This window comes from Seriola aureovittata, chromosome 5 (genome assembly GCF_021018895.1).
Source record: "Seriola aureovittata isolate HTS-2021-v1 ecotype China chromosome 5, ASM2101889v1, whole genome shotgun sequence".
NCBI lineage: Eukaryota > Metazoa > Chordata > Actinopteri > Carangiformes > Carangidae > Seriola > Seriola aureovittata.
The window spans coordinates 1572245-1587645 of NC_079368.1; the positions used below are offsets into that span (position 1 = coordinate 1572245).

Genomic DNA, 15401 nt, shown 5'->3' on the forward strand with positions numbered 1-15401 from the left:
AAAGCAGTCATTCAAAAAGAATAATAGAAAAAACACAATTTGGTAATGTTAAAATGTAATTTTCCTAACGTGATTGTAATTGCAAATAGTGCAATACTTGATTAAAAAAAGACAAAACAAAATGTGTTGCCACTTTGTCGCTCTGTGAAATTGCACTCTGCTCACAGTAGTGCTTTGAGCTAAATGAAAACACAGTTTAGTGTGTTAGCATGCTACCATGATAATTAGAAGTTAATCAGAGCAGACAATGTTTTTCCTCATGCTTCTTTGAATGCCATTTGGCAAACTCCAACCAGACTGTCAAATGCCTTTTAGTCAAAATGACTTCTGTCTAGCAGCTCTAGCATCACGGCCTGATTGATGGAAAGTTATAGAGATGGCTGTCCTTCTCCCAACTCCCAAACAAATAGACTTTCATGTTAAGATGTCGAACTTTACAGCAGAAATAAACATGTTTACAACCTGGTACAAAAAACAGTTTTGGTCTCTAGAACTAATTTCATCCTTCATGACACCTGTACAGGGGGTACATTTTTATATAACTCACTCGTTTGCATTTTATTAAGTCGGAAAGTTCTGCATGTTTGAGGGCATGGCCTCTTTGAGTGACAATTGGTTGAGCATATCCTTGCCACAAAGCGGACCTCCTCTTTACCCATTTTTGGATTAGCCGGGAGTTTGACAGAGTCAGACACTGCCAAGTTGGTGACTACAGCTCACACTGAGCTTCAAAACCACTCTTCAGAAACCTGTGGGTGACGTCATCTTTATGGATACGTCCATCTTTATTTACAGTCTATGTTGCCCATGCAGTCACACGCTTACTCTTGGGAGAGGAGTTCTTGTAATATATTTGATATGTGACTTTGATATGTAACCCATGGACAACAGGTACACACAGAACAAAAGTGATTCAAGTACCGATCCCTGTGGAACACTGTTTAGGACCTTGGATCAGGAAGATATAGGAATACTGCATGCAACACGTTGTGTTCTTTAATTCAGATATGAATAGAACCAGGAAAGCGCCAGTCCCTAGAGACCAACCTGGTTCTCAAGATATTCTTGTTGTGCATGCACACATGCACTGCAGCTCTAAACTTATCTTGACGTTATCCAGAGGTGCTGTATGTGAGAACGCAAATGCCCGAGTCAGTTGGAGCGGAAATTAAACTGATTTGGACCTGCCAGCTCCCTACTACAAAGTCTGTGTAATGCCAGTGCCAGTGTATGAATAGAGTAGGTTTAGTGAGTGGGCGTGTTGATAATGTTTTGCCTCCTGCATGCTCTACAGGGGTGCCACCCCCTCACTTAAACCAAATGGAGTATTTAATGAAGGAGAGAATGCATCTGACACGGAGAATCTCATGTTGTGTGAAAGGGAAACTCCAGACAACGTCTCAACCTGGTTCTTCAGACATCGTCCGAGACTTCCATGAGAAAACGGCTTCAGATGGTGTCATTTAATTGTAAGAGAGAAAATGCAAAAAGTCATTAGCAGGTAATAGGTCATCAGCTTCCTGGTCTGTTCAATTTCATTTACATTTACATTTGATCATTTGGGAGATGCTTTTATCCAAAGCATCCTGCAAGTGAAGAACTTCAGTAAGCTTCAGTGCAGTAGGAAACCTGGGTGTAAGTATTAACTCCTACGCCTGTGTATATTCTCATTTGTCCAGGTCATAGCCTGGTCAGATGCGTACATGAACTGATGAAGCCTCTTGGATGAGAGGTGAAACGTCTTCCCAGACAAATAACCTAGTCCAGTTGTTTTCGATTTAAAAAACTCCTTTAGGATATTAACTCCTACATCTGTTTAATAGGTGTGTGGAGATGGGCATGGTCGGCACGCAGCTGGCTGCAGGAGAAAGAGTGTGCAGTGTGGAGAGAGCTGATGAGAGCAGTGCCAGGTGATTGATCATGACTGTCAATGAGTCTCTTCCCCTTTTTAATGCAGTAGCGAGCTGGACTAAAGAGGACTGACACACAAGACACACAAGGCGAACGGCGGCCACAGCAAGCCATGAGAAACTGCTGAGAGCATAAGAGACTCTGTGTGCCAAAAGTCAATTGTCTGGTCAGTGTGCATCAAAAGTGCATAGTAAGTGCTGGGTAGACAGGTTAGGGTTTTAGGAAGGTGAGATGAGTCCTCAAGAAATTCTTGAAGATAGAGAGGGACGTCCTGCTCCGATAGCACTCAGTAGCTCATTCCACCATCAGGGAACCACAGACCAGAACAGTCTGGACTGGGACCATAATGTATTTTCATTGCTGCAAATAGCTGCCTGCTTTTGGGAAGCGGTGATGACAGCAGAGTTTGCAGGTCAGAAAACTAAAACAATGAGCTAAAGAGGCTAAACAGCCCAAGAGAATTCAGGAACAGCAGAGTTGATGATAATTCTGTGAGTCCATCATAACAAATGACATTTTTCACAGTACACATAGTCATTTGATTCCTTTGATACAAAAAATAATAATTAGTGCAGCTTTAAAAAGCAAGACATTTGCCTCAAAGGGGTTTGTCTGATTTTCTCTGTGCTGCAGTGTGTGGCTCAGTTTGGTCTGAAATTGTTCAAGGACCACAATGCAGGTGAACCTCCAATGAAGTTATTTTTAGTTTTTAAACTTAATGAGTTTTGCAATCACCACCATCTTGATTTGCTCATTTGTGAACTGCAGTAATTGTTCTTTGTCCTTTCTTATAAGACAATGTTCGGACTTTACATCTCTCTCCCTGTAGACTCTCCATGTTTCCTGAAGATTGTTTTCTTAATGTTGAGCATTGTGAACTGTTGGATAAGAAGACAGACAGGTGGCTCTGCTGGTGAGTCAGTGTGAGTTTTAACTTAGAGAGGGAGTGGATTAATGTTGTTGTCTCAAGATAAAACCTCACTCACCTACTCCACTTAATTTAAGTCCTTTAACACAGCTCTGTAAGTGTAAGAAGTCCCACTGTCTGTGGGAGGTCTGTTGATAAAGATGGATATTTATTACTTGGGGTTATAAAATGTTCAAGGCTGTAGATGTTCTCTACTTTTTACCCACTTTATACCTGGAATCTACAGAGCCCAGCGGGATGACTGAAAGAGAGCAAAATGTGCACTTCAAACCCAGATTTACTACAGTGAGTACTGCGTGCACATAATACTGCCTGTCCCTGTTCTGCCTTATTCTAAAGCATATAATAAATATTACTATTTCTCTTTAGTGGACCTTAACTATGGAATGCCATTTTAAACAATATTAAATAAATAAATAAATAAATAAATACAGCTATTAAGTAAATCCTGAAATAAATTAAGTAATAAATATATAAATATATGTAAATATAAATATATAGATGAGTTAATAAATAAATAAATAGTTCTATAAATGAATAAATAAAAAAATACATTTTTTATTCATATATGTAACACTTTTATTTATTTCAGGGGACTTTATTTAATAATTTGTTTTTCATCAATTTCCATCTGTTCTATTGAAGTGAGGGAGCGTGATTATCCCACAGATTCAGACTAAAGCAACAGCACCACCTTAAGAGACAGCTGGATTTGCGAGATCAGGACATCACGGGAGAATATGGAAGGCATCAGTGGGCTCCGAGATACTATGCTTTTGTATATCATATCACTATCATATAGTAAATAACCAGGCTTATCCAGTGAATTCAATACTTGACAAATCAAGACACAAAAATCCTGTAGCGCCAATATATCTATGAAACAGTCCATAATGTTCTAGTACATCAGACAATCAAGGGAGAGCCACAACGTTATAAACAATATGAAGAGATCTCAGGTGGAAGACAAATTTACATTGTATTATTGTTGTATAGTTTGCCATATTTCTTAATCCTATTGGAAGCTAATCACTGGGCACAGTGTAGGGATGTTTTATCAGTGAGCTCACTATAGCCTCATCAACAGCAAGTCATCGAGTCTCACAATATGACTCTCCTGGAATACAGGACAGTCATCAGGGACTTTGTCAGCTGGTGCAAGATCAACCAGCTTCAGCTTAATGCCAGCAAGACAAAGGAGAAGATTGTGAACCCCAGGCGGAAGACATCCCACTTCACACCAGTGAACATCCAGGAACTGGACATCGAGGTGGTGGAGAACTACAAGTCCCTGGGGGTTCACCTCAACAACAAACTGGACTGGTCCACCAACACCCACGCTCTCTACAAGAAGGGTCAGAGTGGCCTTCACCTGCTGAGGAGACTGAGGTCCTCCTGTGTGGGGCTCTCCTCAGGACCTTCTATGACTCTGTGGTGGCCTCAGCCATCTACTTCCTGTGGTCTGCTGGAGAGGGGGCAGCACTGACAGGGATAGGCAGAGGCTCAACAAACTGATCCGGAAAGCGAGCTCTGTCCTGGGCTGCCCCCCTAGACTCCATTGAGGAAGTAGGTGACAGGAGGATGTTAGCTAAGGTGACATCCATCATGAACAATAGCTCTCACCCTCTGCATGACACTGTAGGGTCTCTGAGTAGCTTCTTCAGCAGCAGACTTTTACAACCTCGCTGTAAGAAGGAGAGGTTCCGCAGGTCCTTCATTCCAGCAGCTGTCAGACTCCACAACTCCTGCTCTTCCTGACCATTTGCAAACTTGCACTTTTTCATGTACATATCGTGTGTATTGTGTATATTGTATTTATTGGTGTATATTGGTGTATATTTGATGTATATTTCCATCGATGTTTATTCTATAGATGTTTACTTTCTGCTGTGGTAAATGAATTTCCCAGTTGAGGGATTAATAAAGTTAATCTAATCTAATCTAAATCAAGTAGTTACCTCTTTTGACTTTAGTACAAGACAGACAGTGGAAAACTAGAATTACCGTCTCATGGTCGTATCCCTCAACCACTCAGACTAATTTCAGGTTACATCCCTGGCTTTGGCTCTGACTGAATAATAATGAAATGCATGTCAGTGCCTACATACATACATATATTGACGTGTTAAGTAATTTCTGTCCTCATTCAGTCAGAGGTGACACAATTAATATGACACACTGTGATAAATCTGGGACATAATGCTTTAACTGATACAAACCACCCTAATTTTTATAATTAACCTGGCCCTTCTATGGTATGGGGCATTACAATGCAAGACAAAAAAGGCAGAGCCAGTGTTATGATCAGCTGTCTCCACATCCAGACCAAAGCAATAGGCATTGGTGATACAGGGATTGCAGTCATATCTGCTGGCACTGTGGTTAATCCATGGTTTGGGTGGGCTGGGCCATAAGAATTAAATTGTGATTAACAGCGGACAGGCTGCATGTGGGCGAAATAATATGTAATGTGTCAGGAAAACATTAACTACATTCTCTGAAATGTGAACATATTTTAAACTTCCTTTTTTGAGCTTTTAAACTGTTTGTGTTCAGGAGGCAGCAGCGACAGTCAGAATTTAAACTCAGGCTTTTGTGATAATACCTGCTGCCATTTTCATTTTACCAAACAAGGAGAGCTTTTACTTTAAATGACAGAATGTTTATTTAAACCCAGCCTATTTCAGTAGAAATGTCACGATATCATCAAATGTAGTATCCTACTGAGAAATCATGGTGGTGTGAGATCAGGGGTGCGAGTCTCTACGTCGTGGAAAATAATTTGCTTGTGTGGCTGGCGGGTGGATAATTTATGCATATGTGTGGATTTAGATGACATCAGAGCAGATGTGCGCATCACTGACAGATATGTATTTTCAGATTAATATTTGGGTTTCCACATACAGTATATCTAGTGTAAGCGCAGAAAGCTAATGGATTGAGATCAAATATTGTCAGATATTCATGGTCCCCAGATGATGAATCCCACTGAGTTTGGTGATGCCCATTACATTTCATCAAGCACCACAATGAGGTTGACATTTGTGGCTTTGAGTGAAATCTATCACATAGATTGCATTAGTAGAAAAATTCCTTTGCCCAACTGGATGATATGTAATAATTCATGTAGCACCACCATCTGCTCAGAAATTTGTCCAATACTTTGGAAGAGACACTTTTATGGGTCGTATCAGGGGGTTGTTCGGGTTGGAGGAGTTGTTGTAACATACCCATCAAAAATGATATAGTCTTGCTTTAAATGATATATTATACAGCTAGTTTTAACTGTTCCCAAAGGAAAGGCTGTTTGACGGCAACCCCGTCCACAGCAGCTCAGCGCTCAGCTTCTGGGCTGGTACCCCTAGATGGTCTGGTGCTGGTCCCAAACTACTGCAGGTAATACACTGATTTAAGATAAGTACCTCACACAACCTCGCATCAAATAACTCGAACTATCACTTTAAGTTAAGAAACAAGATGAGCAAACGTTAGCAACAGCTCGGCTGCTAGCCCCCACACATCTTGTGTCTGACGAACAGTTTGGTAGAAACACTGACTTTTATTGTGAAACTGCTTTATTTAGTGTTTTTATGGGATTTAATCAGCTGGTTTGATTTGGAGAGGAGGAGACCTCTGTGGGATAATAATCCCATACTATGTCATACTATGTATTTATTATTGATTTGATTGAGAGACTCCTAGTGGCAGAAAATTACATATTGTGCATTTAACAGTAGCCTATTTATCATTTCCCAACCAATCTCACAACCTGGACAACAGGTGTGATACGACCCATAGGTGTGTCTCCTAAAATAGCGCCCTATGGCGGCAGGTGTACTGGACCTTGGTTGTCATGGCTACTACAATACAACTCTGAGTCCTGCCACATCCAGAAATACTCGGATGACACAGCTATTGTGGCGCGTATCAGGAACAGGCAGGAAGAGGAGTACAGGGATCTGACGATGGCCTTCAGTGAATGGAGCAACAAGAACTGCCTCCTTCTGAACACCTCAAGACCAAGGAGATGGTCATGGACTTTCGCATGTCTAGGCCCTTCAGCCAGTCAACATTCAAGGGAAGGACAGTGAGGTGGTGCACACTTATAAATACCTAGGTGTGCACCTGGACAGTAAACTGGACCGGTCCCTGAACACAGATGCCATCTACCTGAAGGGGCGGAGCCGGCTCTTTATCCTCAGGAGGCTCAGGTCCTTTGACGTCTGCAGTGAAATGCTGCACATGTTTTATCAGTCAGTGGTGGCCAGTGTACTCTATTATGCTGCAGTCTGCTGGGGCAGCAGCATGTCTGACATGAACACAAGGAGACTGGAGCTGGTCAAAAAGGCTGGGTCTGTGCTTGGCAGGAGTCTGGACTCACTCAGGAGTGTTGTGGAGAGATGCATGTAATGTAAGATGGAGGCCATCTTGGACAATACCAACCATCCTCTCCACAACATTATCTACAATAATAAACACACCGACTGTACCAAGAGAGGCCTACCTACCATGGGTCAACTTAGTCGCCATGGTTACTATAACGGGCATGGCTTGGTTAGGTTTAGGAAAAGATGTTGATTTGGGTTAAAATAAGTACTTACTCAACATCAGGCAATCTTTTGTCATCCACCCACCACAACCTCCTCCTGACGTGGACTTGGTCTCTCTTTATACTATGTCACCCACTTTTCCCTTTGCTCCTGACGTAATTACTACGACCACTAGGGTCATAATAACCTGCTGCACATTGTTTCTAATTTTTCATTCATTGTTTCTTTTAAACGTTTCAATCTATTTATAGAATTGCTTATGTGAAGAACACACAAAAACAACAAACTTTCTTTGCCTAAATATTTTTCCTGTTGTACTGATTCAGACATTGTTTGTATGTCAGACTGTCATTTCTGTTGAATAAGTCTATATTGTTGGAAACGTCTGACAGCGCTGAGTTGCTGACTGGGGTGAAAGTTAAGGACTGATGAAGGTTTGGGTGAGATGGTAGTGAGGAATACTCTTTTTCAACTTGTACATTTCTTATTTATCAGTTGTTCACGATAAAAAACATATTTGGAAAAAAACATGACAGGAGACAAACAAATGGAGGACAGTAGGTGGCAGCAGGATCATTGTCCCCCCACGGTCTCGTGGGGGGAATGATGACTTGATGAGTCTATATAAGTTTTGTGTTAAACAGCATTGACCGAACACCTCCTCAAAGCGTGGGGCCCACTGGGCCCTCTGTCTGGAGCTCGTCTCCTCAGCAGCATCTTGGTGTGGCAGGAATGTTTCCAGGGACTCTCCTTACGCGAGTGTCCAGACAGAGGGAGCTCGTTACCGCCATGAGGAGGAAGACTCGGCTTCTATAAATAGCTAGGCTGTTTAAAAATAGCTGTAGGCTACAGTTATGACAAGGAGTCTCAGGGAAGTATTTGCTATAATGCAGCTTGATCAGCTTAAAGGCTGACAGGCAGACACCTACCGCCATTGCGCCCAGTAGCAAAACAGTTTGAAGATGAAGCCGGAGCAGAGGTTCACATGCTCTGTCCAGATGAATGACCCTGTCCCGAGCTGATCCTCCTGCTTCTGTTCAGGAAACAGTCAAATAAAATGTGTGAATTCTGACGTTCTAAGTTGTTTGTAGTTTAACTGTCATTCCTGTTCCACTCCACAGTGAATGACATCAGCCAAACATGATCATTAAATAACAGTGAATAGTATTGTCAGTTTCTAAGCAACACGTACACAGGCACACACACACACACACGCACGCACACACACACACACACACACACACACACACACACACACATACACACACACACACACACACACACCTGCGTCATTTCCTATACACAGAGGGTCTGAGCGCTTTTAATTCAGCTCACCCAGCGGGTTGCGCACATCGTTCGTTCCGCCGTAGAAACGCAACAGACTCCGGAGTTTGTGGCCAGAGTGAACGTGGTGGACAGCAGCGGTTATTATCCGGCACAGTTGTTTGCTTTACAGTAATAAAGAAAGCTTCCCACGGACTTCAACCCGCCGGGTTTCTGACATTACACGGGACGTTTGAATCGCTGCGGCTCGACCTGGTGAAGGAGTGAAAAATACAACCGGACAGCGAAAAAATGCGCGCATCCACTGGGACATAGTTTGTTACCGGCGGACACACCGTGCGCGCGGCGCAACGCGCGTTTATCTCCGGTTACCTGTTGAAGTTGCCTGATGCGCGTTGAGTTGTTTCACGTTTTGTGTGGGAGAATCGACTTGAGCAGCGCTTTGCCAGGTGCCCAGTCCGTCCTGTGTGATGCACCGTTTCCCCGTTATGTTGTAGGATGAACGCTGATCTGGAGCGAGTGTCGCTCAACACATCGCTGAACTCGGCCGGCTCCGGCGGCCGTGCGCTCTCGGCAAACGTCCGGAGGCTCCACAACACTCTCAACCTGCTGCTCAGCGACCTGGAGAGAGAGCACTTCATCCACTGCCTGAATGTTTACCACGCAAAGCGCAACGTCTTCGACTTGGTCCAAACTCTCAACGTGATTCTCAACACGGCCGAGAAACGACAGCTGTTGCCCATGTTGCGCCTGGTCATCCCGAGGTCCGACCAGCTGCTGTTCGACCAGTACACGTCCGAGGGGCTCTACCTAAAGACGGACCTGCTTCCCAGCAACGGCAGCGCGGAGGGCTTTGGACAAGAGGGTGACTCAGCTCTGCAAAATTATGTCAGTTCCATCCACGAACAGCCTCTTCCTTCGGGCTGTCCGGATGGGTTCAGCGCCGCGGCAGAGCTGTGCGCTTCCATGGCCCCGCAGTTTCTTGAGGGCTTATTTGGAGAGGTCCGCAAAGTCACCCTGACGCGCTCCAGGAGCCATGAGGGTCTTGGCTTCAGCATCCGCGGTGGGTCGGAGCACGGCGTGGGGATCTACGTGTCCCTCGTGGAACCGGGATCATCGGCAGAGAGAGAGGGACTGAGGGTCGGGGACCAGATAGTGACCGTGAACGACATGATGTTCAACAATGTCACGCACATAGACGCGGTGAAGGTAGGAGTTCATGTGTGTGAGTGAGACCCAGAGTCCAGTCAGAGAGTGTGAACCTGTTACTGCAGTTGTGTGGTCCAGATGTGAACGCTGAGTGAACATTAGGGGAGACCGGGGATGGTTGTAACATGGGTCATATGTAACACGTCCAATTTCTCCAATTAGGAACAAGTTAAAAACCACGATTCACTCTATACCTGCTCAGTTTAGTCCTTACTCACTCCTCATATGAGAAAGGAGCTCCTTGTGATACACACACACACACACACACACACACACACACACACACACACACACACACACACACTCACACTCTTTTAGAAGGAAAAAACTCATTCTGAATTTCTTTCTACTTCATTGATTAAAATCCTCCCTCGAGCTCGGGTCCTCTGCCAGAGGCCTTTCTGTGCAGTGTCTTATCTGTTCATGGTGCTCTTCAGGACAGTCTGAGTCTTCATGTTGTCAGTGCTAAACTTTTAGCTGTTAGCTGTAAGTTACTTTAGTTCATACAAGAGTCTGGGTTACACACACACACACACACACACGCACACGCACGCACGCACGCACACACGCTCATTTGTTGAAGCTGGTGAACATTTTGTTCAGTTTTATTCAAATTCTTCACATTCTTATCACTACTATGTATGACAGTAACTAACACACACACACACACGCACACACACACACAGGGTCATATAAGTGTTGAATAAAAATCTCTCAGTATCAAATATCCTTACATCATGATGTTACATCTCAGCTCAGGATATGTTCCAACTAAGCATGAAGTCAATTCTAACATTTCACTCCTTGTGTTTAAACCACAGACATGTTCTGTTTGTGTAGCTACAGCATTTAACACAGACACGTGGAACCGGTTTGTGTTAAATTTGGACTTTTCACTGATTTAAAAGATACAGACAGACATGTCAAAAATGTTACAACCATCTCTGCTCTCCCTTACCGCGGAAACACTGGGAAATGCAGTGCTGCCAGATGTAGTTCCTCTGTGGACCTTTAGGTCCCACTGGATCCGCCTCTAGTCTGGCTTCATCCTCTGTATTAATTCTTCTGCACCACTTGATGCTGGTCTTAATGCTCCGTGACTGCTGAACCAAGATGAACTAAAATGTTCACCACCAGCAGAATGTAGTTTTTCACTCTCTCTCTCTCCCTCTCTCTCTCTGACTCTCTCTCCATGATGCGGTTTGTTCTTCATGTCTTCATGTCACAGACACCAGGGATACATGATGAGATTTAGGGCTGCAACTAATAATCATTGTTGACTTTATGGCCATATCCCATTCACTGTACACAGAATCCAAGTCTCTGTGGTGACCAGTCAGTGTATTTGACTCTGACCCACCTGGTCAGTGTTAAATACACATGTAATCATGTATAAATGTCTGTTCACTGAAAGACAAATCATTTAGTATTCATTTAAAATAGCTCCATCATAATTGTTTTTCGTATTTGTAATGTGCTAACTTACAAGCCGTTAATGATACATCAACAAATTACATACTGAGCATTAATAATTACTTGTACATCATTTGAATAACCAGTGCGTATAGAGATCACATTATTATAGACTTACAAGAGACTAGTGAAATATCAGTGATTCATAATATATCAACTAACTACTTATTAATCATTTACTAATGATTTGTTAATGATTGCTTCATGATTTACTAAAAGTTTACAGATGACTTACACATTTGTTATATGTTAACACAGCACTTACTAATCATCTACAAATGTATATCAGTGTTTTGGGAATGATTACTTCATCATTAACTAAGGGCTTATAAATGTCTTATGAACGTTATTATAAAGTCTTACCAAAAATTGATTGTCTAAATAGTTGCCTATTAATATAATATAATTGCAGCAGCGCTAATGAGATTTATCCTGCGGGAAGGTTTCAGTTGTTGATGAGTTTAAGTGACCACACTGCCTGTGATTATAATAATAATTACAATAAACCTATTCAAACATGTAATTAAAGGGGCGCTTCACCCAAAACATATTTTTACACCAAATATATTTTTACTCTTCTAGTGGTTTGTAGCCATGCAAACAGTTTTGGTTTGGTCTGGTCTGTCTCTGTGATCTCTGCCTCCATCAAAACACAATAGAGGTGAATGGATTTCCATTTCTGCTGCGCACATTTATCAAAAATGTCATTTAATTACAGAAACATGTCTTTCCAGAGACAGTGTCCCAATGACTGTGAATAATCCACAGAGAACGCTTTTCAATGGTAGAAAGCGTATTTCAAAACTTATCACATGATATAACATATCACGTGACCATTGATGTGCACTGAGCAATGGGCGTGCCGGTCGAAACAGGAAGTAGATCGTCTCCTCTGCAGTTGGTTAGTTGCATAAAATAGCACGAATGAGTAACAGCAAAGACACCTGTAGCAAAGATCCTCTATAACAAAAGATGCATTACAGGCAGAGTCAATGGTAAGACATGGTTTACACTTCCTGTCTCCTAAGTGGGCGTAGTCGTGATTGCTTGTTCATGTCAAAACATGTCAAACTTTTCTCAACGGTCTCTGGTTGTAGCATTAAAATACAGAATTTAACTGAACAACAGCTGCTAGCAAAGACAACAAGGTCAGTAACACTTGTAATTTTTATCATGTTGTGCACCACTGGTAGTTGTGACTGATAAGAACCAATCAGGGAGCAAACATGGGTGTCTTCATTATAGTTTCAAAAAGTCTCTGTTTCTTCCACATTACAACACAACTCTGGAGTTTTTCAAACTAAACCGGGTCCAGCAGCATTTCTAAAAAGGGGCGGGCCACACCAGACCAGTGGCTAAGGGGCATGAGTCTTACATATTACACCCAGATTAGGATAAAGGCAAAGATCTGTAGAATGAAGCTGCAGGATCTGTTTTTAGTTTGGACTGTAGCCAGTAAAAACATTTCTGATTGATAAATCCTGTAATGCAACTACAGAGAGTGGCAGCAATTGCTGTAAAGATTCAATTTAAGAGAAAACACATAAATAAGAAAACCTCCTCCATGTGGGAGGAGAGGTATTTAACAGAACAGATGAAGCTGAAAAATAAATGTGTTCTTCAGTTGCTGTCACCATTTTTAAAAATATCCCTGAAGTACTTTTTTTTTATTGTCCTAGACATTAATGTTTTATTTACTGCTTGTATTTAGACTGTCTGACTGGAGAACTTTTTTTATGACCTTGTAAGATTTTCTCACTGAGTCAGACTCACAGACCTACAGCATTTCCAATCAGAAACAACACTTTTCGGTGAGGCGGAATGGCTCAGGCCTTGGACATCATCTTATTTAAGAGCAAATGAAGCTTTTCAGCAGCCTTTACAAGGCTTTATTGAATTAATCCAGCATGAGGGGGAAAAAAGCTAAACAGCTCCTTTTCTTTTAGAGTGCTGGTGATGGATTGCAGCTTATTTGTTCATCTCAGGAAAGCCTAGATATTTGTAGCATATAGAAGGAGCAGCTGTTTGTTTGCTGCCTGCAGTGAAGCCATCTGACAGGTTGTCTTTAAACAAAGACTTTAAACAGGACATATTATGCTTTTTGTGATTTTCTCTCATTTGTATGCTGTTGTACATGTGAAATGTTGCCAGAGTTCCGGAACGTGAGGTGGAATATTATGTTAAAATGCTCCAGGGTTCAGTCTGCTCTGAATACTTGGTTCCAATATTTGTGCAGGACAGCGGCTGTAATGTCTGGAAGAAAGTGTTTCTGTTGTTCTGTCTGATACCAGTGGCTATCATTTATATTTTTTGTTGCTGCTGGAGTTATTAGCATTCATTAGCTGAATGGGGATGGAGCCACACATGCAAAGCAGAGTGGCTCCCAATACCAGCGGTGCTGGGGACCCTATTGTAATCACTCAGATTCTTAGGGGTTCTGGTTCATTTGCAATATTTGGCACCAATCAGTGGCAATTTGTTGAAAAATCATGAAATACCCTCAGGTAATTTTTAAAACTACTATTTGGCTGTACGTGCAATTTGCATGAAACTTTGCACGTTATCATCGACTATTTGTCCTCTCATGATCACGAGTGAGAGTCGTTTAGGTGGCGCTTACACACAAAGTTTGACACCATTCCAACCTTGCTTGAATGTTTTCCAATATCTGTGCTGCTCTCAACCCAAACATCAACTGCCAATGCTGAAAAATGAAGCCAAAACTGAAGTGCTAAATCCTGCAGTTCCTCTAATGACCATCTGATCTGGCTCCAACAGTGAGTCAATCCCCATAGACTCCCATGTTAAAATGTCCAACTTTACAGCAGAAATAAACATGTTTACAGCCTGGTACAAAAACAGCTTTGGTCTCTAGAGCTAATTTCCTCCTTCATGACAACTGTTAATATAACTCACCTGGTTACATTTTATTAAGGTGTTAAGTTATGCTAAATTAAGCGTGTGGCCCCTTTGAGTGACAGGTGGGTGAGGTATGCTTCCCACAGAAGTCTTGGCTCCACACATGCCCCTCCTCTTTGACCCTTTTTGGATTAGCTCTGAGTTAGGGGCGGAGTCAGGCACTGCCAAGATGGCGATGGTGGAGCAGCTCACTCTGAGCTTCAAAATTGCTCTTCAGAAACCTGTGGGTGATGTCACAGAGGCTATGACCATCTTTATTTAGTCTATTTCTCAACCTGACACTTGCGTTGGCTCCAGGTCCGACTTGCATCGCCTTGACAGGCCACTGGGTGCGGATGGTTCGGGGACTTGGACTCCGTTGATACCTGCCTGCAGGTCTAGTTAGGGATAGCAAACATTGACAAACACCCAAAGCAAGGCAAGAATAACTGGGAACAGGTGAAGTATATTATGGCGGCGTAGACAATCACAAAAGCGGGAAACTAGACAAAGACAGGAATTAAAACATCCAACAGACACACAAGGGAAGTAATATCAAACAAAGGGTAATTTCAAGGGCAGATCATGACACTGTGTAAACAACACAGACATTTTTGATTTCGATCTCTCTTTCAGAAAGGAAGCAAATACTTATTCTCAAGATTTGTGGAACCTTTATGGTTATAATCACATTGTTCAGTGCGATGTCACATCATCTCTTCCTTCTGTTGACAAATGGAAATATTGTCAAGTTTTATTGCAACCAAAGAATCTATCTTTACTGCTTATCCTTAATTATAGTTATTAGACTCCCTTAATATTCAGAGGCATGTAAATAAAGCTAATATTTCCAGTTCCTGCTAAATTCAAGGCCTTCGTCTCGCTGTGTGTCCACAGCCCCGTTCTCATCACGAGTTAAGTAATTCATTACAGCTTTTAATGAAGCTGCTCAGGATTTAAGACCCCCTGCACCTAGGCTCTTCCCCTTGTCTGAAACGTGACTTCACAACTGTTCTCCAGCAGGGTAGTGAAGGCTCAAGGGTATTACAGTGATTGTAGCCATTCGTCAGGCTGAAGTGACAAAACCTGATTTCTCAAAAAACGAAGACTAACAACTCCTCCAACCTGAACAACCATATAGGTCGTTT

General features: G+C 42.4%; 1 protein-coding gene across 1 annotated transcript in view; it reads left to right on the top strand.

The window, feature by feature from the left end:
* Window positions 1-8663: 8663 nt before the first annotated feature.
* The window catches only part of whrnb (whirlin b), a 76965-nt gene continuing 70227 nt past the window's right edge, over window positions 8664-15401 (top strand). The window contains exon 1 of the mRNA XM_056377201.1: window positions 8664-9882. Coding sequence (XP_056233176.1) covers window positions 9172-9882 — 711 coding nt within the window. The 5' untranslated portion in view covers window positions 8664-9171. The remainder of the gene's footprint in view (window positions 9883-15401) is intronic.